The following is a 15,472-nucleotide window of genomic DNA, read 5'->3' as shown; positions in this document are numbered from 1 at the left end:
GGCCTCACAAATCCCTAAATGTTAATGAAATTGAGCATCTGTGGGATGTACTGCAGAAACACGACCAATTCATTAGGGGGGCAGGACAAAACAGGCTGTGGAAGAGAGCCAGAGAATAATAATAACTGATGAATAAACACAGAGAGTGAGAAAACTGGATGAAGAAGAAACACTCCCCAGCCCCCAGCAGTCTAGGCAAACTGTGACGCAACTAAGGGAGGATTCAGGGTCACCTGGTCCAGCCCTAACTATATGCTTTAGCAAAAAGGAAAGTTTGAAGCCTAATCTTGAAAGTAGAGATAGTTTCTGTCTCCTGAATCCAAACTGGAAGCTGGTTCCACAGAAGAGGGGCCTGAAAACTGAAGGCTCTGCCTCCCATTCTACTGTTAAATACTCTAGGAACAACAAGTAGGCCTGCAGAGCGAGAGCCAAGTGCTCTAATAGGGTGATATGGTACTACAAGGTCATTAAGATAAGATGGGGCCTGATTATTTAAGACCTTGGGGGAGTTTTTCCTTCCTACTGTTGCCAAACTGCTTGCTCATAGGGGGTCATATGATTGTCGAGTTTTCTCTGTATGTGTTATTTTAGGGTCTACTTTACATTAAAAAGCACCCTGAGGTGAATGTTGGGTTCTATATAATTAAAATTGAACTGACTTGAACAGAGAGGCAATGAGGAGAGGTCAGTATGGGAGATATTGGCTCCTTTAATCCTCTAATCTGGGCAGCTGAGCTGTGTGCTCCTGTTCCTGCATATGTTTGATCAGGTTCCCGTCTTCTTCCTAAGTGCACATCCCTGTTTGTTAGTTTAACGCGTGTTCCTAAGTTGGCAGTAGATGTGTGTGCCTGTGTGCTTGGCCTTCTCTGTGTGTCAGCCCCCTGATGGACTGGGGACCTGTCCAGGGTGTAGCTTGGATAGGCCGCAGCCCCTCGGTGACACATAACTGGATAAAGTAAGCGGTTAGAAAATAGATGGAAACTCGTGGCTTATGATTACAGTGCAGGAGAGTCATAGAGTCAGCTGGAGTCATCTGATTTTCCTGTGTGATCTTTGACACTGAAAGCCTTGTGGCACAACTTGCTGTTGTTCTCTGGACATTTCGAGAGTCTTTTCAAGATTTATCTACTTACTATGAAACTGGACATGGCATATTTAATGCTTCTCTTTTTAAAACCCCAAGAAATGAAAACCAACTTTATTCTCATAACTGAAAAAGCATTAAAAATAAGAACAGACAGTAAAAACAAAAAGCAATGACGGTGTGCTAACCACAAGTACAGCACTGGGATGATTCAGGCAGGAGTCGTTTAACACACATTTTTCATGATTTGTTTCGCAGTATTTCATGTTTTCCACAAACATGTCATAATGTCCAGCTTGTGTCTTCAGAATTAAACATTTTGCATCCGGAGAGAAGATTCTACACGCTGAGCTGGAAACATTGGCAAAAAGCAGCTATGCGCACTCTTTCTATCCAAGTGCTTATTGTGTTTTTCTGTGTCCGTGTTTATTTAGATGCAGAGGTTATGAGCCTGAGAGGATTCTGACATCAGCAAAAGGGCGAAACAACAAACATTACATCTCCGAATTCCTCGCGGAGTCTCTGCTTTTTCTGTCCTGTCTCTGTTTCTACGTGGATCCTCTCATCGCGCCTTCTTGGAAACGAAAGTTGCGCAACTGCCTCTGAGGCAGCATCAGGTGTATGAATTAGCATCAGGCCGACAAAGAATAGTAGGAGGGGACTTGGACAGCAATCCTGCCTAATGAGGTGGAATAATCTTCACAGGATTCATCTGAGTCATTCTGCAGAGTTGTAGGATGCATGTTTAGACTTGTGACATAGAACTGTAAGAGATTACAAAATACAACCGAAAATTACAGCATCTGCCGAATAACCCAAATAAAACCACGCGTGCTTCCTACCAGGAACAGACACCAGCAGCAATAAAGTGTGTGAAGGAAATATTCACGTGTGGAAAATGTGTTAGTGCCGCTTCGCGATAGCCTGACTTACCAGCGAAGCGGAGAGTCTGTGAAGATTCCCGCATCTCTTTCTATCTGCTTCACACACGCGGGCTGAGGGCGGTGATAAGGTGAAGAGGAGGGTTTGACTGCTTGAGAAATTCATGCAAACGTGAGGCATTTTCCTGCGCGTGCACGTGGTGGATTATGATAGCATGAAGTTCTGGGTGATGGTGTTAGTGCTGGTTACTTGTTAGCTCACAGCTGTGCGTCAAGTTAAAGTTCACGGTGCCATTTTTAGCTTTGAAGTACTGATAGCAGATGTTTAGCACAAAAGGTGTCTGGTGTTCAGCTTCTAGGACCTTTAACTTAAAGCTGTAAGTGCTCTGTTCTTTGTCACATCCAGCAGCATCTTTTATAGAAGGACATGAGAACTGGGACTCAAACACAAGCGAGCGCTTCTTGTGATTTTCGTTTATAAAGGATTAGCAGTGGGATGGGTTTGTGTACCATATCAACGCTGGATTTCCCGAGTTTAGCATATTATACCCTCCCAGCACCTTTCTGAAAATTGCCCACCAGGAATAGAGGCAGTGAACTCCGCCTTCTCAGTATTTAAACCCACAATATCACCCGGAGCTCAGAGAACCGGAGAACTTGATCTTGACCAACACGTTTGGATTCGTGGGAACTAAATCCTCCCTCTGAGCTCTAATTGCCTAAAAGGTGAGACTAGTCTTTGCTTATTTTATGTAAAATAAAAACAAATATAAAACAACAGGCAGGACTTCACGGTGACTTTATGGATTTATAGTTTGCAGTTTTGGGACATTTGTTTTAGCATAAAGTAAAGTTCTTGGTGCATCAGTTTGACTGGTGCTATGAACGTTCACACTGTCGTGCTTTTTTAAAATATATATTTGTTTTATTGGCAGCAGATTGACCCATTATTTACTTTCCCCCTAAAGGTTCCATCTGCAGTCTCCAATCCGCCTACCTTGGACACATTATCACACTTTTTATTTATTTATTTATTTTTTCCTCCCACTCCTGGGATTTAACCTTCACCCAGTCCGTCACTTCGCCCCCTCCTACCCAGAAAGAGGGTGTATAGTTGGAGTCGGCCCGGAGATGCGGTTCCTTTTCCCGCTGACTGTGTATTGCATCAGCCTGCTTTCCCTCCAGCAGGCTTTGCCGGCTGAGGAGAGACCCGGCACGAACAGGTAGGACACACCGCTGCACTGCTGCTGTATTAGTGCTACTTTAGTGCCTACAGAGCAACTCTGGACTGTCTGATAGGAGCGAAGAAGGCAGCTGGAGCCGCTGCATGCCAGTGAAATCTTACTGTTCATAGCTGCACTGCATCGGGCAGAAAGCACAACATCAGCGTTGTTAACACGTTTTAATGGACTGTAACGTCGTTACATCCCGACGGGACTTTTCCCGTCAGTAACGTCGTTTAGTTCAAACACTTTTCACTGTTTTTATTCGAACATTAGCGTCATATTCTCACTGGAAACGTTTTTCTAACAGAGATAAATAACGTGCTCTAAAGTTCAAAATAAAGACACGCTGATATTTACTCTTCTGTGAGTCTGACGCACACTGCGAAACGTTGAATCACGAGGGTTAGTGTGTGTAAACGTGTGTCAGCCTGACAGTAGATAGTGTACGCTTGAAGGTCAAAGGCTGTGGCTTTATCTTTGCTGTTCCACATCCACACGGAGTGTATCTCAGTCAAAGCCCACAGAAACCCACAGACCTGCGTGAGTTTGGAGTTTCAGTGTTTTTAGAAGGCGAAATGATCTTTGCAGTTATGAAGGATATGATGAGAAATCACACCTCAGCTATAGGTGACCTTTAACCTACATTTAACCCTGCCACTGAAACATGACTAAAGTGAGTTAACTGAGCCCAGAGTTGCTCTCAGCTTGTTTTCTATAAACAATTCAGATGTTTTTCCAAAGCCCCAAACTTCGCCTTAGTCCCAGCTCTTCGTCTTCTTGCCTTACGTCTCGGTGTCACATGATGAACCACTGACATATGGGCTTTTGTTTGGTTTGGTCTCCCTGACATCGAGCAGGAAAATGTCATTTCCAAAGGTGGGAAAACCAGTTTGTTATTCTGAATAGCCCAGTCGTAGATACCATCACGGGTCATTGTAAAGGATATTGTGATTGGATGAATGGCACCTGTACTTTTCCACTCTTTTGGTGTCAGAGCAGGATTTCATTAGACACGAGGCAGCAAACAGACGTCCACCCGGTCAGAGGCAGGGAGCTCTGTCACAGTGGCAATAAGTGTGCCGGGTTGCATAGTTGAGGATGTGGATGAGGTACAGTGAAGGGCGACCTCTTCTGGTTGGGTGTGGAGCCGTAACTCTGTGCCAGCGCTGATTCTGCAGTTTTAAAGCGAGCGCCGTGGAAGAAGCTGCTGTTTCCCATAATGTGAAAACGCACTTGAATCTAATCCAGTGTAAGAGGATCCGAGGGTGGAGCTTTCCTCCAGGTGGGAAAGCGCTCCTGTGGCCGTGTCTGTCATCTGGACAAACGGCTGCTGCTGAAACCCAAAGAAGGGGCAGCTCTGTTTGCACAGCACCTGGCCGGCTCCGTAATCCCCCATCAGTCCTCTGCTCCATTACAAATGTTAAAGGCTGCAGTTCCAGCTCCGTGTAGTTAATTAAACCTTGTTTTATTGCCTTAAAAAAGCTGATAACAAAACAAGAACAGGAGTCGTCACATTTCCTCATGACTTCTGTCTTTTAGATTATCTCAGATAAATGGACTCCTGAGTGCCTGCAGCTGAGCACTGCAGGTACTGTGGAGTACGTCTGAGCTGTTGTTGACCACTTACAGAGACGTGCAGGTGAAAGGAAAGAGTCTGGGCTCTATTGTGCTGTAAGTGGTTTTTTACCAGAGTGGATACAGAGTGGTCTGCCTCACAGACCGCGACTTCGACACCCTCCTAACGCATCCTGTTCGGTTCCTGTCACCAGCTGACAGCATGATAACAGCGGACACCACCACTTCACATGTTTTTGTCTGCTGGACTCTTGAGCTCAGATGTCTGTCATTCCTTCCACGTCCTGTGTTTGTGTCCATATTGTCTCTCTGTGTCCTGATATGGACACAAAAAGATGTTGTAACAATGCCAAGCAGGCGCTTTCCAAACGAGGAGAAATTGTTTGTTAAGCATAAGACGGGCAACACATACCCCTCATTATCATTTTACATAACATCTGTTTTTGTAGTTGAAAATAGTCTGCAGCCAGACAAGTTAAACATGGCTTTAGGAGTGAAGCGGCTTTAGGTCCAGATTTTGGAAGTGGGAAGCAGCTCATTGCTTGCAGACTGAAGACTTTGAAGCTGGTTTGCGGTCAGGCTTTTGTTCGATGGACTCACTTGGCCCCGGCTTTGTCTGGATCAGCCTGTGTGCATAAGTTGGGCTGCAAGTTTGTCTGAACATTTCAGGGCCGAATAGTCGCGTTTTCACCGAGCACCAACATGACTATCAGAGAAAAACACCTCGCAGAGCATGGCCTGAGCCTTTCTACTGTTTCTTGGTTTGGGGTCCAGAGATTTGATGTTTCGATTCTGAGCATCTCTTTAAACCACCTTTATTCCTCTGGGATGATTTCAAATTTAGCGCCTCAACCCAGGCTTCTTCTTATACATCTACTTTGATTTGCAGCCTGTTGTAAACACTGAACTTGCTCAGGGCTGGTGTGGAGTATGTGTAGAGTACAAGCATCTCAAGGTAAATCTGCACAAACACAGGCTGAAGTTGAGAAGGTTGCCGGCAGGAATTCCGCTGTGGATTAATGTCTAAGACCTAAATTCCAACGTTCACATCCTTAAAGAGCAGGTTTCTGCTCACACAGAGAGCCACGCCGCTGCACATGAATGCACTGTACGTCATGTAAGAGTAGAAGACATGCATGTAAGAGGATCAGTGTGTGGTTTAAGTTCCTCAAAAAGGCATTTGGAAAATAAAAGCAGCTTCCGAGGGGAAGAGAAACCACCTTTTTGATCACGAGTGTCTTGTCTACATCCATCAGAATTATGTGGTTTGTGAACTATAACTTGGCATCTATCAGTTCATGTAATTCACCGGCTGGAGTTTATTCAGAGGCCAAAAAGGCTTGAACAATAGAAATTAGTGCCCAGCTCGTTTCATTGAGACACAGAGATTTCTGTCAGCTTTCGCTCCTCATCCTCGGATGGCTGATTCCCTTTGAAACATCTGTAAACGTGTACGTTTGAAACGTAGTGGGTTTAAATCTGAAGTGTTAGGGTTGGGATTACTGCGGGCCAATCTTAGGAAGGCTCAGGGTTGGGTTTATGTTTCGTTTCCCCTCCATGAGACCTATGGCTGGAATTTAAGATTAGACTATGACTTGCAGGGAGGCCAAATCTGCTCAGAGACTTCAGCCCAGATTTGACTTCCTAAAACAACTAATACAGCTCGTTGTCATTAATAGAGAAGAAAAGGAAACACGGCTGATCTAAAGGTACTGGCTTCACCTTTAATCTAACTGTTAGGTCCTATGAAATCATCAGCAAAATGTGTCTGAAAGCCATAAACTTGGGATATTGCAACACATCAGAAACCAGAAGCCTGGACGTCTTTGATTTCCTGCCAAACACAAAGGTCTCCTTCACTGTCTGTCTTCATGAAATTAAATCAGAATACTTTAATACTTTCTTTTATAATAAAGAACATCAGATGCCTGATGTGGACATGCACCAACTGAAGATGCAGAGCCTGTAAGTCCAGGCCTGTGTGAGGGTTTGTATGACTGGTTAGACTGCAGGGAGGTCAGGCATTGTTCCAGCTGCAGGTGATGTTGGCCCAACCAAAACGCAGAGCTTGTTCCCGGGCACATATTTATTTTTCAAGACCATTAACTAAGTGCACCAGGTGCTCCGATGGTTTGCTCGGGAATCGGAGGCACTGCTGTCATTGATCACAAGGCTTTTCCTACGCTGCGGTGCGTTGCTCCTGGGTTTAAAACATAATCCCCTTTACCTCATTAATGCGCACAATAAACAGAGCTGGATTACTGGCCAGGAAAAGCAAGGGGGGGTTGCCATGGGGTACCAGATGCTTTTCTTAGATGTGAGGCAGTTAGCATGTTGGATTGTTATTATTGCCTACATCACTACAGCACCTTAACATTGCACATGGCAGCTGCATGAGTGTATTTTTCAGCCCCAGTCAGAAAAGATTGATGTTCTTATGTTAAACTTTTGTCCTCCTGGATCCAGGATACAATAAGAAAGAGTCATCAGCACCACAGATTACAGCTGCTATAGACTCGCATCAGTCACATCCATTATCACTGCTGTTAAAACCAGCCTGAAACAATGAAAATGCTGTGCGTTACAGTAAGTATCCGTATGGAAATATACAAACTATACATCCTGTCATTGGGTTGTGTAAATGCGTTTATGAGATCTGTTGTGGGGCCACCGCTGCAGCTATGCAAATAAGCTTTAAGCTTTCACCGTGCAGACCATGTGGGTGTAACTTGATGATGTGGCACTGTGGCAGACTGCGGCCTGTCCTGGAAATAGTGCTTTCCTCCGTCTGCGGCCTACCATTATGCAACTATTTATTCAGCCATCGCCACTGTTGGATAGCAGGTCCTCTAAAGGCGACCGGCCCTGCCAACAGTGAGCCAGCAGCTGCACTTAGCGTCTCTGGGAGGAGTCTCAAACCAACCACAGGCTGTGAAGTCTTGGAGAACTCAGCAGGGAGTGTTCATGAGAAGATAACACGAGTTAGCGTTTCACATGTGGAAGACACGTTTTATAATTAAAATGGTGAAACAGAGCTATTTTTCCATCTTTGCTTCGAAAGGCAAACACGAAAGATGGATTCATTCTAATCCTAAATGTAAACCTCTGGCAAAGATTCCACCTTTTTTAGTTCATCCAGGCACAACATGATGTTAAGCCCAGTGTCACAGCAAAATATTTATCCTGGCAACTTTGGGAAATGAAAATTGTGGCTTTAACAGATGTAGCTGACACTGTGACGCCAGATATTCTTCACCAAACAGCGATCTTATCCCAAACCTTACTGGTGCCAAAGCAAAACCAAGCAGTGAGAAACACCAGTATTTCACAACAGTGTGTAAAACCAAAGAGAAATCACTTGGATAGTCACACAGAGGGGCAGTCCAGTAGGTAACAGGTACAGAAATATGAAGGCACCTACATCCTTTATTCGTACAAGCACCACGTCGTGTGTGGACCAACATAGCTATTCCACAGTCTGAAATGAGACTGAGCTGTCATTGTTTCTTTTTACTTCTCTCGGGATTTTGAGTCACACCGTGCTACGCAAACATGGCGCTAACAGGTCAGCGAAGAAGCGACTGTTTTTGTCAAACAAAGAACAGATGGCGAGTCGGCCACTGCTGTTTGCTGAAAATGTCTGAGCCAGTGGTCCGCCACACTGCACACCTTAACACATCATTTAGTGCCATGTGTATTCTCACGAGACTGTTTGTACAGACGGACCAATCACACAAGAGGTATCCACTGATGCTGTCCATCTTGCCAATAGTTCGTGAGAAAGTGTGTGATCTTTTACATTTTACATGTTGGATGGGGTGATCCTTTACAACTTTCATGTTTGTAGGTTAACTTGTCCTGTGAAGGATATAGATGCTGAAGGATGCTCTGTGCGGTGTTCAGAAGCTAGCATAAAATATTTATTTACCAAATTGCACCTATAATTAGATGTCCGCAGATTTAGCATTGCCCTCGATCGTGCTAACAATCGTGGCAGTGATTGGCACAGTTGATATTTTTGGAATTAGCTGGACAAACAGAAACTCCTCATGGCTTAGCTAGTTCTAGTTAGCACAAATTAGCATGCTAGCTGCAAAACTGTCTCGTGAACGCGTCATAATTCTACCTGCTGAGAATGTAACACATTAACTTCTAGCTTACACTTTTAGTTATGTGTAGCTGCTAGTATTGCTCTATGTTCTCATGCTATCTTGAGTTGTTTCACGTTTCTGGTGCACTTTCAGTCTGAATCCCTCTCACTTCTGTAGAACAGCTTTTCACCTGACGTCTCTTTTCTCCTCAGGTTGGATGTTCTCAACAAACTCATTGGCCAGAAAGAGGATAACACTCCCGTTGCAGAAAGCCAGACCATCAGCACGGTCCCATCTTCAGCCCTGAGCCGATCCCCAAACCGGCTGCCTGGATTCATGAAACAGCGACTGGCATCAGGAGCAAGAACAGCCTCCCCGGCCTTGGCGTGGGCGCGGTCCACCGAGGCTTTGCAGGTTGAGCGACGGGCACCGAGAGCTCGTCGCCATGCCCACTCACGAGGGGGTCACCACAACCATCACCATGCCAAACTGATGCGGGTGGGTTGCGTCCTGGGGACCTGTCAAGTGCAGAACCTCAGCCATAGGCTCTATCAGCTTATTGGCCAGAGTGGCAGAGAAGACTCTTCTCCCATTAATCCCAGGAGCCCCCACAGCTTTGGATGACTTCGATAAAACCTCCAAATAGCCACAGCAAGTCTATCTATTGCTCCATTTATTTATTGTTTCTTAATGTATTATTGATAGTTATTGCATTAGAGTTTGATGTAGTACATAACTTTTATTATACCCGCCTTAGATGACTGTTGCTTCTAATTTTTGTGCACAATATATGGATTTAAAACTTTAAATCAGGACTGATTGAATCTTCTTTCAAGCCCCTGAACTGATTTCTCCCACCATCATGAGAAAGTTTGGCTTTGAGGGTTAGTGATGTCTTTCTGAATCTTCCTCTGGAACGTTCAAAAGAAGCCAAGTGATCTCAGGCTGATGTTTAAATCCTGTTAATATAAGAATGAAGGCTTGTCTTCAACACCATCCGGCGGCCTGGTCCTATCTGCCCACTGACCTCCGCAGGAGTGGTTATCCTGCCGCTCACTGATCAAACACTTAAGCCATTAATGTGGATTTGAAGCTGCAGCGTGAGCTGGATTCCTGTCAGAACCAATGTATTCCTAGAGAACTCGTCGGCGACTCAGTGAACCCTTTTACCTCTTTTCTGTGGCCCCCTTTGTCTTCATTTTGGACTCACATGCAATTTCAGATTGAACACTGACACCCCTGGAGCAGGTCGCAAGTTTCCAGTTGCCTCAGAACTGCGAACTCATCATTCAGCAAGACTTTACCACAGAGAGAGGAGAGGGTCATCATCTGTTGCTTTGGATGGAATGCAAACAAACGGACTCCCCTAAGTATCGCTTTCAATTTTGAGCTGCGGTGGCTGGTTGGCTATCACAGCACAGTGAACTTTGGAGTCATGGATCAGTCCTCTGTGACGCCGCTGTTGCCATTCTCCCTGCTGGAAGCCAAGTCTGAAATATTAGCCTTTTCACGTGATTCATAAGTTCCCTGTGGAAATCAGGACTTTGGACTGACAGCAGTTTAATAAACCTAATGGTTCAGTCACAATGTGAGGGGTAGGTGGGGGCTGGGGGGCTTTCCAAGTCTCCCGCTGTCTGCGGCGCTAATGCAAAATACACAAACGTGCAGAAACTAAAGGCTTGGCAAATGGTAAAAATAAGCCCATGTTCCCATAGTTACAGTGTTGTCGAGTAGTTGTAACGGAGCGATGTGGGCTCTTGGTCTGGACGAAGATGTTACTGTTGATGTTTCTCCGTAGCTCGATATTCGCTTTCAGTTCTAGATCGATCTCATAAAACCAAAAACACAAATGTTCATTTGACCTTCTTTACGTTCCTTTGGACGTCTTATGGACCAACTGAAGGACCTCTGTGAAAACTGCTGAGTGTTTCATTAAAGTGGAGGCTGTACAAGCCTGCAATCTGCTCATGAGCCAAGTCTTCGATGCCAACTGTGTGAAGTCTTTTTTAGGAAGACTGAATAAGAAAAGTTCAGCTGCATGTTACAGTTGGTAAAACACCCTTAATGTTGATGTGTAATGGGCTAAATGGGTTTAAATTAGTCCTGAGATGATGGCCAAAAGCTTTACGACTACATTGCTGTTTTGTAATGAGGGACCAGAGCAACCAAAATGTTAGGTGTAGCAGTGCCCAGTTTCAAATATGTACACGAAATAGCAAAAACACAAGTCCTAACATTTCCTCTCACTCTATTTATATTCACGTCCAAAGTGGTGGGCAGACGATGGACTGAAAATAACCGAGGTGTCCTCATCAAGAGTCCTAGAATTGGGTTAAACCTTACAAAAACTGTAAAGCATATATTTAATTTCTCTATTCCAAGTCTTTACTATATGTTTGGCTACTCTTTATGTCTTTTTAAAGGATACAGGCCACTGTTAGTTTAAAATCACCAAATACCTGATAGTACTTGACAAATCGACTTTACAGTGTGCGCTTCTTTTATAGCCTGATGTCTTTCTCCTTTTTTACATGTTTGCATTTAGTCTCTTTTTTTGCTAATCCTGTCTGTAATTGTGGGGGCTGTGAGGTCACAGGTCGCAATAATCAGAGGTCTTAATCTGTTCAAAGGCTTGTTGAGGTGCAACTCTCTGCTGTAATGGAGCTAATCAGTGTCTCGTGACCGATCATTAAAAGGCTTTTCAAACGCTAAAACAACCTGGTTGATTTCTGTACTTTTCAGAATGTCACTCTCACACACACACACACACACACACACACACACACACACACACACACACACACACACACACACACACACACACACACGATACATGTGTGTGTTTGCACTGCTAGCCTACCAGGAAACGTATCTCCTGTGTTTGATCTGCTCTGGATCGCTGTGCTCCTGGTGCCTGTATTTTAACGTCTTTTGTTTAAACGCAGTGTGTTCTTGTGACATCAGACATTGCTTCATGTGGGGCTGTATGAGCAAACTGTCCACGACCGCTGATACGTCCGCACAGAGCAAGCATCCAGAGCCAGTCAGGCAGATTGGAGGTTAACAGTGTTTCTGTTACAAACAGGCACATCTGGTTTGTTCTTGCTTGTTTTCCATCTGAGAGACACCCGATCTTCTTTAGATCACAGGAAGCACTTTAAAGCATGTCTGTCCAACGTTTGTCACAACTTGAATTTTGCTCCCTGTAACAGACTTATGAAAAGCCCTGATGTACTTGTGTAAATGTGGCTGTCTGCGAATGTGTTTGAAGATGTCAGTGCCTTCCACGTGGCTTCACCGTGAGCATCACGGGCACCTGTGAATATTTAGATAATCAGCCAAAGTATTTAAAAAAGTCATGTATTTAAGTTATCTTTGTATGTTTATGTCTGTGTATCACCAAAGTTTTTCCACTGCTGCTTAAACATGGTAGGAAAAGAAGTCTGAACTGTAGTAAAGTCTTATTGTTACTGTTTTTTTGACTTTTGAAATAAAAAGGTGTTCTGTGGAGTGAGTTACAGTATGATCTCTGTGTGTGTGCACTTCTCAAACATGTGAAGACATACGTGATGGTCACATCAGGTTGTGAAAGTGCCTCTCCAAAATCCCAATTAGGTTAACGAAGTCCACAGCACATATCCACTTTGTGTCGTCGTCCACTCATGTTGCAATGGCCTCGACTGGCTGTTCTGACTCATCTGCCCTAACTAAAGTCAATCATTATGGGGGGACAGTCCTTGAGAAATCAGGATATGATCTGATAGCAGCTGGAAGTCGTATGACTGCACAGAGTTAATGAGTCACAAACGGCGGAGGCTGGTCAACAGAACACCAGCTATTGGTTCATTTGGTGCCCAGCTGAGTGGAGGACAGAAAACAGGCAATGAAAGGCTCAGAGCAGCACTTTGACACAAAGATTGGAGGCAGCGTGCACAAGCATCTCCGGTTTGCTCTCAGAGACAGCGTCCTGAGTTTAGCAATATTTCTTAAATGGAAAAAACGAGAGCGGCCCAGAGACTTGATGTGAGCATTAAAAGTCAAAGATTGGTCAAAAACCACCCAGAATTGGACACAACTGTCGTGCTTTGACTTCTGGCAGGTAATCCTACCTCAGAGAATGCTGCCACTGATTCTAGTCCCCTGTAATGGATGGATGATGGATGAAAGGAAGTAACCCTGATAATGTTTGAGGAAAAAGTAGAAAAAGTCTCTTAATTGTTATCAGTCTACAGAGGAGACTGTAGAAACCATGTTATCATGTTATAGTTATGTAGCATCAGATCAGATCTAGGGTTTATCCTGCTGGGAGGCGTCAGCAGCCCAGCACACTTCAACTGGATAAAGGAAAGTGAATGGATGGATGGGTGGATGGGTGGATGGCCCTTTATCATGCTGACTGGCTGTAGTTCAGGAGGAGAGGAGGTCATCTACTGTTTGGAAGGTTGGTGGTTCAATTCCTGGCTGCTCCAGCCTGCATACTTGGGTAAGATAGTAACCCTGAGTTGCTCTCTGATAGACTCGTGAATGGTGCATGTTGTATAAAGATCTTTGAGTGCTCTGGGAGAGTAGAAAACCAGTCCATTTGTATGTGTTGTGAGCTCTTCATCTTAATGATAATGTGCTAACGCTCAAGTTTCCCAAACTGAGAGGACAGCGGGGTCAACACTGGCGCATTTATAAGGCCGTTCAAATTAGAAATACATATTTCTTCTTCCACCATCTGACCTTTCTACGTGGAGTTGTGTCCTCCTGCATGCCTTCTTTCTGGGTACCGCAGCTTCCTTCCAGTCCTCAGACCTGCAGTTAGTGTGTAAATTGGCCATAGGTGTGAGTGTGAATGGTTGTCTCTGGCTACGTCCACACTGATACACTTTCGTTTGAAAACACATCGTTTTCTCTGCGTTTTGGCCTCCCGTCCACACGTAAACGGCGTTTTTGCTCAAGGAAATCACAGCGTTTTGAAAACGCTCTCCAAGCGGATACATTTGAAGACGCCGTTTTCACGTCGCAGTGTGGACAGCGAACCCGGAGCCTTTCTAAAACGATGACAAACGTTAGTCATGTGATGCAGTCATGTGACCAATTAAACACAGAGAGCAGAGGGCATTATACAGCAGTTGTTTTGTTTGACAGCCCTGTTAAAGATTAATATCAGTCTGTACGTGCTTTTCTTTAAATGCTTTGGCAACGTTGTACCTTTGTGTTACTCGCAGCAACAACTCCAGCTCATTGTTAGTCCATTTAAAGAACTCGGTGCTTTTCATCGACATTCTGCCGCCACGTTTCAAAAGCCGGAAAGTAAATAAGCAGCAGGCAGAAATGAGGCAGGCCGAATCTTCTTGCGCTTCACGCATGCGCAGGACTAGATGAAGCGTTTTCGGCCGTTTCAATGTGGACGCACAACTCAGTGAAAACGACTGAAAACGCTAGTGTGGATGCAGCCTCTGTGTTGGCCCTGTAGAGCAGCGGTCTCCAACCTTTTTTGCGCCACGGACCGGTTTATGCCCGACAATATTTTCACGGACCGGCCTTTAATGTGTCGCGGATAAATACAACAAAATAAAACTAGTACCGGTACCGAAAAAAGGAGATTTATTCATAACACACGTGAAAAGACCCAGGAAAACCAAGTTAATGATAAAAACGATAACAAAATAACGCTGAAAACCTATAAAAACCCTGAAAACCATACATTTCACACCTGAGCCTCAACTCTCGCGGCCCGGTACCAAACGACTCATGGACCGGTACCGGTCCGAGGCCCGGGGGTTGGGGCCCGCTGCTGTAGAGTGCCTAACCTGTGGCCTTCCCGCGAGCCTGACTTTGATTGGCTGAAGAAAATGGATGGATGGATATTTCTTCTCCATGTTTATATTTCCTTCTGCTATCACTTTGCTTCAAAGTTTTATCACTATGTAAAAATCAAATAGCACAGAAGTGCACCAGCGTGAGTTATGTCACATCATTCTGCCTGCAGCTGATGTGTCAGCCAGCAGAAACTGTGTCACATACCAGAGATTACTCTCCCACCTTATCTACCATAAATTTGATCGGTTGACTTTCACAGAAAACCTGTGTCATTATTTTAGGAACAGCAGAAGACTTTACATGATCTGTGTAATAAAAGAAAAGCACGTTGTATCCACACTGTAAAGAACCCGCAGTGTTGTTCAGGTCAAGTGACTGGAGATAGTTGACTTATTGCAGTGATTTTAAATAAGTGGAAACTCAGGAAGCCGGATCTGGTTCGTGTTACTTAATGGAAAAAGGCAAGACAATATTTTACACTTGGCAGAACGCAGGTGCAGTCACATTTTCCACCGCCATCAGTGGAATGCAGCCCCACAGTTACAGAATATGAACACTGTGGGACTAACACCACAGCAGTGTTCTGCAATAATGGAAAATTTTTTATTGAAGTGGAGATTGTTTTATCTTCTTTTATCTGATCCGACAAAAGTCATCACAGTGCCCAAGAATCTTGTTTTGTCTGACCAACAACCCACCATGACTACAATGTAACCATGTAAAATGTTCATGTTTAAGTAAACTGAATATTATTATTATTGTTATATCAAACTTGTCACATAATCAGATTTTCTGTTGTGTCCAGAC

General features: G+C 44.4%; 1 protein-coding gene across 1 annotated transcript; it reads left to right on the top strand.

The window, feature by feature from the left end:
- Positions 1 to 2,249: 2,249 nt before the first annotated feature.
- Positions 2,250 to 14,234, top strand: adm2a (adrenomedullin 2a). Its single transcript, XM_084910117.1, has 3 exons — positions 2,250 to 2,691; positions 2,934 to 3,188; positions 9,070 to 14,234. Exons 2-3 carry the CDS (start codon positions 3,097 to 3,099, stop codon positions 9,479 to 9,481), a joined length of 504 nt encoding a protein of 167 aa, XP_084766243.1. The 5' UTR covers positions 2,250 to 2,691; positions 2,934 to 3,096; the 3' UTR covers positions 9,482 to 14,234.
- Positions 14,235 to 15,472: the final 1,238 nt, after the last annotated feature.

Source organism: Perissodus microlepis, chromosome 17 (genome assembly GCF_051167445.1).
Source record: "Perissodus microlepis isolate ML-2025 ecotype Zambia chromosome 17, ASM5116744v1, whole genome shotgun sequence".
In the NCBI taxonomy this organism is placed as follows: Eukaryota; Metazoa; Chordata; class Actinopteri; order Cichliformes; family Cichlidae; genus Perissodus; species Perissodus microlepis.
This window is presented reverse-complemented; position numbering and strand designations above follow the sequence as displayed.